This window comes from Phallusia mammillata, chromosome 7 (assembly GCF_965637545.1).
Source record: "Phallusia mammillata chromosome 7, kaPhaMamm4.hap1.1, whole genome shotgun sequence".
In the NCBI taxonomy this organism is placed as follows: Eukaryota; Metazoa; Chordata; class Ascidiacea; order Phlebobranchia; family Ascidiidae; genus Phallusia; species Phallusia mammillata.
In genome coordinates, this window is record NC_137258.1 from 23,288,359 (window position 1) to 23,297,946 (window position 9,588).

A 9,588-nucleotide genomic window follows, 5' to 3' on the forward strand; every position below is an offset into this window, starting at 1 on the left:
TAGACACAGGTAGTTTTTTTGTACTTGATTACATTGAACAAATGTAGTTGTTGTTCTATAGGTTATATATGTAGACATTTATTATTATATGTACGAGACACAGGCTTGACATGAAGGCTCCACTTCTAGTTTAAACCTATCTGCTGTGGAACCATCTATGTGACAAAAAATGTTGTTTGTTAGGCTGTGTATTGCTAAATTTTTCGATTAAAATGTTTTCCTGCACTACTTTCCCCATTTACCTTGCGTACTCTGTATAACTTTTAAATTCAAGCTACTCAAAATATTAAAAGGGTTGCTCAAAATATTAAAATTTCTGTAGTTGTGATCAACACGCAAAAAATCATCAACGAAATACAAAATGTTGCACAAATTTAAAGCACAGCGATAGTTGACATGACTTAGTTCCAGTTTATGAGCAATATAGTTTGTGTACAAATGTTCGTTTTGCAAACATTTCACTCAAATACTACACTACACTAGATGGTCGCTAGGCAATGTCATTCAACTTTTGAACTTCCTGTAGTCCTTGACTGGTTGACGAAAATGTCGTCAGCAAACTCTTGTGCGAGATTTTCTGATTTCAAACAATAGATCAGAGTTGCAACTCGAGCTAGAGTTTAAAAAATACTAGATTTGAACCATAGTTTGAACACAAGCGGACACGTTGGCATGGCAATAGTTGCAAGAGGCCATAACCCCAAAGTTTTGAAAACACGCATTTTTGAACGCGTAAATCGATGTTTTAAACCAGGGGTCGGCAACCTTTTTTGCACTGCGGACCGGTTTTGAAAGTGAAATTTTATCGCGGACCGGTCTTCAAAAAACTACAAATATTTAGCAATGAAAACGCTTAAATTAGTTTATCTTCCCCGGGATACATAGGCAAAATGTTTTGTCGCATTTTACCTGAAAAAATTATACGGCCCGGTAACGAACTCCTCGCGGACCGGTACCGGGCCGCGGACCGGCGGTTGCCGACCACTGTTTTAAACAACTTGTAGAGTCACATTTTAGCTCCTAGCCCATTAAAAGTTGTTGGAGACGTCAGGCTACGCACAGGACTTGTAGTAATTTGTTGTGTACGTTGTGAATGTCTGTTATTCTCCGTTTTGGTAACTACACGTAGCGGCTCCGGGATTTAATTTAGGTTTAAAACTCCATCGGTTAAACCTCTTCTTTTGGAAAGAGTTTGCGATATCACGTGACATCTGGTTTTGCTCGTGCTGACGTCACAATTATGAACGTGATGCCGATCGTGACGTCACGAATAGTGCATGCTGCTCTTCATTCGTCGGAATTTGTCGCTGGCGTATTCGACGAATTGAAACTCGAAAGTTCCCTTGGCTGCCACGAACACCGCTGCGACCTGAAATGAAAAGCAAACTGTTAAGATATTCCACCGTTAAGGTTGGCATCCTTTTTATACGTTAAAATTAACTTGTTTTGTCATAATGGTAAAAACTTCGCGTGTCTACATTTTTGTGTGCATTAGGGGTTTTTGTCAGCTGATTAGAACACGTTTTTTTCTTAACAGAATGTATATTAAAAACAGGTTTAAAGTATGTTTTATGTACAGTCTTGGATATTTAGACATGCATTAAAACCAATTTAGCTCATTTTACTTTCTTGGTCATAAAACTAATTTTCTGTTTTAAAATTCAATTGAATTTTGATCACTGTGATAGAATAGTCGATTTTTTTAGTTGCTTAAAAAATTCTTAAATTCCCCACCTGTCCAAGTACCGACATTCCCCAGATGATGAAATAACTAATAAAAATTGCTGTCAAGCAGGGTAACCTAAACCCGCCGCACGGTGGCACCAAATAGCCGGCCGAGGTCCAATCGGCAGGGCCGTTCACACCGCAGCACTGCATCTGAAATAGAAGGAAGGTCTTTAAATACTCAGCCCAACAAAGCCTTGTCACCTATAAAATCGAATTGTATTTTTTTGTGGATATATATTTTATTTTCCTTTTTTTGTTGTGTTGAAACATTGTCCTAATCTGGCTCAACAGGTTTTTTTCTTCCGAATCAGTTTATGTTTTTGTATTAAATTTTGCTATTGTACGTAAAAATGTCCTAATTTACATAATAATTGTACTTTAACGACAGAAATCAGTCCCGAAAACTTGGCAAAATAAAATTGTGTAGTTGAATCGAAGCGGACATGTCTTATTGGCAAGACAAGTTAAAAAACAACACTGAAAGTTTGACCAACTAATGTAAAATTTTACACAGTAGACTAGAGAGTTGGCTCATACAAAAAAGGAAAACATTCCTTACAGCACTCTGTGTTTCGTTCCATGCAGTAAAGACGATGTTGTCATTCATAGTTTGCCGTATACTTTCTATAAGTTGTGTCTCTATTCGGTTGTAGACGAGCACGTACAACAACACTGTGAATGTGGTTGTTGCTACAAACAGAATGCAGCTACAAATAGTTATCTGCAACAACAATGAATTATACATTAACATTTATTGCTATTGTTGCCATAACAAATATTAAACTTTTAAATGTTTCCATAGACATTATACAACTTACCGCGATGAACAGCGACCTTTTGCGGACGGATAATCCCGAATTAAGAAAAAGTGACGGAGAGGCACAGAATATCACCCATGACACTGGCATTGTGACGTAATTAACGAGGATGTATGCACTGCCATCTTGTGGAATATACGGTATGAGAAAAGATATTTTGTATGTTTCAACGTAGGTGAAATAGATGGGCGGCCAGACGACGTATAACTGCAAAATAAAAAAGTATTGCTTTATAAATGTATTACATTTAGGCCACTATCATAGTTTCTTTTAATTCATTGTATGTCTGGCCACGCACATGCTCACTTAGTATACTGTGGACAACTGTGAGCAACATTAGATGTACATGCTGTGGCTACACACATGTATCTAAGCAAACACACAAATTTCTTGGTTGCACTAAGGACCACTATGAGCAACACTAGATGTACATGTTGTGCCTACACACCATTTTATGCGCAACATAGATTTCCATGTATCTGAGCATTCATACAAGCGTTTTGATTACACTGAGGGCCACTGCAAACAACATTAGATTTACACGCTGTGAACACACACAAGTTTATGCGCAGCATAGATCTCATTTAGCCCGTTAATATATCATTTGTCAGCAAACATTGCCTTACCGAGTTACGTAATTTTGTCACACCCAGTAAAATTTGTTGCAGCTAAATTAGAATCGTAACGCTTTAAACTTAAAAGAACCGAAATGATTATAATTAACTGTAAACTTATTAAGACTGGTGATTTCAACTGTTCAATCTTAATAGGTTTTAACACACCGATATTGCCATTGCGTTGGTTCAATGTTGTGTTTACAGCAAGTACAATACCATAGAAACCAATTAGTATTACATTTATTCAATACGAAACTGGCTTATTCAGCAACAAAGCCACCTACCGCAAATAGAATGGATATAATGACGCAACCGAAGACAGTACATAAATTCTTTAGTTTCATATTGTCCATTCCCTCATCACAATGGCAGGTAGAATTGTGAACAATGGCCGGATTCTATTACTTCAATAGATGTTTTCCTTTGTCTGACAAGGAAGTAGCACAGAACGTAAGGTTACAGCCAAACCCTACATTAAAAGTGTCTACGTTTTTGCAGTTGTATAAGCCTGCAAAATGTTAAACACAAGGTTCTTGTTACAGTAGTACTTACTAATCGGAACAGGCACAATCAGGTTATTTTTCTAATGTTAAATTTTCAATGTATTTTCAAAGCAGGGATTTCTGATAATCTCTAATTATTTTTATGCTCAGTTAGTACAGAATACCGCGTGTTTAACTTCTTAAACGACATAAACATAAAAACAAGTAGGTAAATCCATATTAAGCAACTCGTACACTATCTAACAAATAAAACCATCTGCCAATGACAACGTATTGCAAACTAACTAAAGTACTGTAACCTAACCCTTTATTTCCTATACTTCTGCCCTATTAAACCATCATGTTCCGTAATAACAAACTCACAACACTGTCCAAGCGTCCGAATACAGCTAGGCGCCTTCCCACGAGGAAACTGGAGTCCGTACAAACCCAACAATAGCTGACCCCCTTTCTCTTCTACCCGCCTTGTTGTATCACTTTTATATCCCGTACCGTATCGTCCCATTTAAGCAGATTGTGAACATAAAAGGCTATTCAGGGTGATGAATGTGTTACCTGTCGAAACTAGTGAACATTTCCACTTTCATGTTTTGTTGTTGTTAAGTCTCTAATGTCACTTTCAATCTTATGTAAGCTTGAAAATAAAGTGGGTTCCCCAACTAGCTTCTGCAGTCAACCATACTAAGGTTTAACAAATGTTCAAAAAAAGTTCTATGCCAGACATTTAGTAGCATTTTTGTGAACTAACAAAACATTACAAGTAAGTTTAAAAAATGCTGTTGGTCACTGCGTATAACCTAATAAATTTAACAGTTTTCCATCGTTTGTGTCTGCTGCCTTTTTTTCGCACTTTACAACCTCCCGCCTTGCGCAGCTATTTCAAGCTTGGTGATTTTAGAAAGATTTTAGATCAAATGTGCTGCCCAACGTCTTTCAACAGGCGAACTGTGTCCAACACTCCATTTACAATCAAACTTGACGAAGAAATCTTAGATTGCTTGACAAGTGTCACCATTTTGACTTTCATTTAAACTTACAACCTGATAGGATCAATAAACTAAGGTCCCTAAGGCACTCAAGCGACTTGCTGGTGGTCCAATATTATACAACAACCCAGTTTTATGACCGAACGGGGCGACTGACCTTTTATTTTTTACTATTTTACCTATGTAAACGCAAAAAAAAATTCCCAGAGTGTTCAAAACGTCCACATATCACAGTGCGTCGCGTCTTTCAGCGCTGAGTTGTAGAAGTGAAACCACAAACTGGTCCGCTTTATTGACCCAAGCTGCGTTTCTTCGTCACGCCTTTATGTCAATATACGCGAACGCGAGCGCTTTAATTCGAAAAGTTTGTGTTGACCGGTTTTGCGTGAAGCAAGGCATTTATTTTAACTAGCTTAAAACGTTGATTACTTAAAACTCCAAACTTTTCGACAAAACTATTTTACATCTTTACTAAAATGCACGATTTTAATATTAGTTAAATACATGGACTTGAGCTTTACTGCCAAAGCAGCTTTACTACCATCAAAATTGTGTAATGAAACATAGTCATTATATTGAGCCAACGTTTTGACAAAAAATGTCATCATCAGTGAAAATCAAATTTTGTTCATAGTAAAGTTGAATACATGATTTTGAATATAGTATCGTAAAAAACGACGATTTTTACCTCGCTTGTCTTTTGTAATTGCTACTCTGCTTGACACTAAAGTTCAATTAGTTATGCGGCCTTTGTTTAAATTCTGATATCTTTCCTCCAACCTCCGTAGCACTGAGCTGTCACTGAATAAAACATACGCATAGGAATATCAAAAAACTTGTACAATAAAAAATTAGACACACACACACACACACACACACACACGTAGCTTTCAACAAACACAACAGCTCAACACATCCACACCCATTTTCTCGTTTGTACGATTCTTACATTCCGTGGTATGAGATTACCAATGTAAACAGGGGCCTTCTTTGTTTATGAGGTTATACAATAGTGCGCCTTACGACTTGTGGCCAGAGCAAAAACAATTAAATTTTCATGCTGTTTAAACCGTTTCTTATCTTTCAGGGATCTCCTATCGCAGGTCATACTAAGGCGTTTTTTTTTATCTCGAAACGCTTGTCTTGCATACTATTTTTATTCTTTTCTTAGCATAGAAACTTAAAATGCTGTACTTTATAAAAACTTTGTGCAACAAGATACCATTATCTTGATGAAGGCGTCTCGTATGGGACGTCGAAACGCCCTTGTTTATTATAAAACTGCTGGAAGAGCAATACTCGTTTATACATTGTACCTGGCAGCAATTGGCCCATATTGAAATGCCGGTTTGTATTGCGAAAATAATTTCATTATTTTTTCGTCTTCAGTTTATTTGCTTTGAATCAAATGCTCGTCTGGAATTTCCGACAAATCTTCCCAAGATAAGTTTAAATTCACAACTCTACTCTTTCCAAGATGTTCGTAAAGTCTGTTGCGTGTAAAGCAGTAGTTCTCAAATCGGCTCCAACGAGGTTTTTACCGTTGAACAATATGCATGTAAACTCGAGTAGCCTGACAACTAAAATCTTTACCCTATTTTAAGTCATACCCCTTTTTTATTTGGAGAAATGCAATACTTAGTTTGTAAAATCAGCTTTAAGTTACTAAAAACAAAATTGTCAGTGGTGTACAATAACGTGGACATTATATCACGCTGACTTTCGACAAAAACAACTGTCATCACCAGTGAAATAGTGCACAACCAAAACGTTTTATTCTACATCGCTGGCAATTTCGTTTTTGTGAAGCTGTTCTGGTAAACTTACCTCTTGTCAACTCAAGTGCGTGTCCTGTGTACCTTATCTCTCGGCTGGTTTAACATATGAAGCGCAGAATTGAATGTTATGTGTTGAGTTTATTTTGCTTGGTGAAAGAAAACGTAACAGCACCATTCCGCTAAAACATTCACCAAGCCGGAAATAGCTGCGCAACGTTGAAACTTTATGTGGCGTACGCGCTATTTAACGTCTCAACGTTGCGCAGCTATCTTAGGCAAGGTGAATATTTTAGTGCGATTGTGTTACAGTCAAACTTCGGTACTATGCCACCCTTTGGGACCGAGAGAAAGTGGCATAGTATCGACGGTGGCATAATACCGAGGGTCGGTTGTAAAAATAGCCTTGTGACGTGACAATGTACTGTAGTGCCACGTTGTGTTGTACGATTGTAATTTATTACGGTATATAGTATAAGGTACAGTATACAGTATAATGCATTACAAAAATCGGATAGATCGTGCATAGAACAAACAAGATCTGTTAGTTTTGTCGTGACACAAGCACGGAACAGCGTTTACATAACCGTGAAACCTCTTATCATGACCACGTTTGTTTACTCAACGATTTGTTTTTCATTTTTTTTTCTGTTTTATCATGAGCTCAAACCGAAAATTGTCAGAAGGCCCAACTTTTAATCCGCAACCAGACCGTTAATACAGTAATGCTGTCCTCTCATGTGTCATAGTATCAAGGGTAAGGGGTGACATAGTAAATATATTTTCTATTGAATTTAGTTGGTAACGATCAAAAGTGGTATAGTAGCGAGGGTGGCATAGTATCGAAGTTTGACTGTACTACGATTTTTTCACCAAAGCGAACTCAACACAACTTCAATCTAGAACTGTTTCAACTGCAGCCATTTACATACAAGTTCCAAAAAAACGATACTAAAATTCTTCGTGACGTATCTTTACGGTTGACTCAACGCGATGGACCGTTTCGCTTGAGTGCACGCGCTCAATGTGCCCCTAAAACCGCGGGTGTGGCTAAGCGTGACGAAAAAAAACATTCCTTCACATAGAGTGGCGACGGCAACGCGATGCTAAAACTGAATTTTCTCTGTCGCTTATTCAGATTTTAGAATAAACTTAACAGATTTGTAGCCATGGAAACAGTTTTTAAGTAACAGTTTTAGTTTTAATAAAGAAATTTTGGTTAAACTGAGGTCAATTCCAACCAAACTACAAAGGTTTAAAGGCTTTCTCATGGAGGCATCAAGTCATAGCAGAAGTGCAAGTCATGGTAAGAAGTTTGAACTTTAGCTTTACGCAATACAGAATAAAGTATTATTATGTCACAAATCGAGATGTTCATTTGTAAAGTTGTGACCCTTGGTCGTAAGTTAAAGTTGCTTATATTGTATAATCGTATCAGTACACATATAAATTACAGTACAGGCCAATGGAAGGCGTTGTAACCAATAGACGCTTTAGGGCCGATCCCAGTATAAATGTATGTTCATCTTAGCTAGCACACATATACATTCGTTTTCAGAGGTATCAACAGACAATAGCTTCCAAAAGCATTGATCTAAACCAGTGTTTCTTAACCTTTTTTGCGCTCGTACCCTTTAAGCTTTTATAAAATTTTCTCGTACCCCCTGCCTAAAATGGCCGACGGAAGTAAATAAAATTGTAACAATTAAACTCAGTGTATCTATAACTTGGGTGTTGAATGCATGCAAGAAAACAGTATTGTAAGTAGTACAAAACTAACCCGTTCTAGAAACTGTATGTAATAAAGTAGCTTGTTAAGCATTATTCACAAATATACCTAAATAACATATAATTTCACCCTGCATGTCGTACCCCCTGCTTTGATGCTTCGTACCCCCAAGGGGTACACGTACCCCTGGTTAAGAACCCTTGATCTAAACTTACACGTGTGTGTATTCTGTAAATATGTGTGTATTGCGCTTATGTAACCGCGAACGGCATATCTGCTGAATTTGACACCAACAAATGTAATACCCACAATTTCCTGGCTGTAAAGCCACCAGTGTCACCTGATGCTATAAGGCTGTACGTGACATGGTTTAAGTTCCTTTGTATTCTACCTTCACAAATGGGATTGGTTTGTTTCAGTCAATTGCGCTTCAATTTAGCATAAAGCTGTTGCGCTGTATGGTTCTAAATAAAGTAGATTTCTTGTCTGCTAAACAAGTTTCGGAAATGGAGTATTGCTGAATTTTTAAAAATCCGTTACAAACCTCATAAAAACTGTTCAAAAATTGTGCCCTCCATAACGTTTTAACGTTACGCACAGAGTTGTAAACGGACCCGAGATTGGAGCCCGAACCCGAAAGTACAAGCCTGAAACCCGGCCCGAACCTGTAAGGCCCGAATCAGACCCGTTTTTTTAAGAAACCTAAGCCCGAACCTGGCCCGAACCTGGCCCGAACCTGGCCCGAATCCGACCCGAACCTGGCCCGAATCCGGCTCGAACCCGACCCGAATCCGGCTCGAACCCGACCCGAACCTGGCCCGAACCTGACCCGAACCTGGCCCGAACCCGACCCGAACCTGGCCCGAACCCGACCCGAACCTGGCCCGAACCTGGCCCGAACCTGGCCCGAACCCGACCCGAACCTGGCCCGAATCCGGCCCGAATCCGGCTCGAACCCGACCCGAACCTGGCCCGAACCCGACCCGAACCTGGCCCGAACCTGGCCCGAACCCGACCCGAACCTGGCCCGAAAAGCCCGGCCTGACTAACAACTCTGGTTGCGCAGCTATTTCCAGATTGGTGATTGTTTTAACGTATTTTATTATTATTTAAACATCCTTAGGTTCGTCATCCATGAGAACTCGGCGACCCGGTAAAGTTTGCGCGTTGATCTTCATCGGAGTCGGCACAGCAATCCTTATTCCTTCCTTCGTCTTTATCATCAGCTTCAGAAGAGAAGACATCCTTGTGTTAGTTGGGATTATAACAGCAAGTTTCGCGGGGTGCTGCATTCTCATCGGATTGATCCTCTGTTTCGTCACAATCTATGTCAAGAAAAGAGTAAAACAACGACACAATCGAAGGAGGAGCGAGGAGGAAACGAGAGAAGAGAGGAATGCGGGATTTGGGACAGGGAGCCGCGAACCTCCAC

At 39.0% G+C, this 9,588-nt stretch overlaps 1 protein-coding gene across 2 annotated transcripts; it reads right to left on the bottom strand.

Annotated features, from left to right (window-relative positions):
• Positions 1-299: 299 nt before the first annotated feature.
• On the bottom strand, positions 300-9,588 carry LOC145238040 (leukocyte surface antigen CD53-like). 2 transcript variants are annotated; one of them, XM_080101079.1, is made up of 5 exons: positions 9,282-9,588; positions 2,547-2,688; positions 2,288-2,449; positions 1,735-1,878; positions 300-1,369 (listed from the first exon to the last, which is right to left on the bottom strand). In XM_080101079.1, exons 1-5 carry the CDS (start codon positions 9,452-9,454, stop codon positions 1,265-1,267), a joined length of 726 nt encoding a protein of 241 aa, XP_079957205.1. In that variant the 5' UTR covers positions 9,455-9,588; the 3' UTR covers positions 300-1,264. The 2 variants fall into 2 exon arrangements, with proteins under 2 accessions (XP_079957205.1, XP_079957204.1); XM_080101078.1 differs by lacking the exon at positions 9,282-9,588 and adding an exon at positions 3,448-3,695 and having other exon boundaries at positions 2,547-2,753.

Excerpts from the sequence above, each read along its gene's own strand:
- LOC145238040 (XM_080101079.1), bottom strand. The coding sequence starts at position 9,454 with ATGAGAATGCAGCACCCCGCGAAACTTGCTGTTATAATCCCAACTAAC. Across the intron at positions 2,450-2,546 it reads AAAGGTCGCTGTTCATCGCG|ATAACTATTTGTAGCTGCAT; the intron begins GTAAGTTGTATA and ends TTGTTGTTGCAG. Across the intron at positions 1,370-1,734 it reads GAATGTCGGTACTTGGACAG|GTCGCAGCGGTGTTCGTGGC; the intron begins GTGGGGAATTTA and ends TTTTCATTTCAG.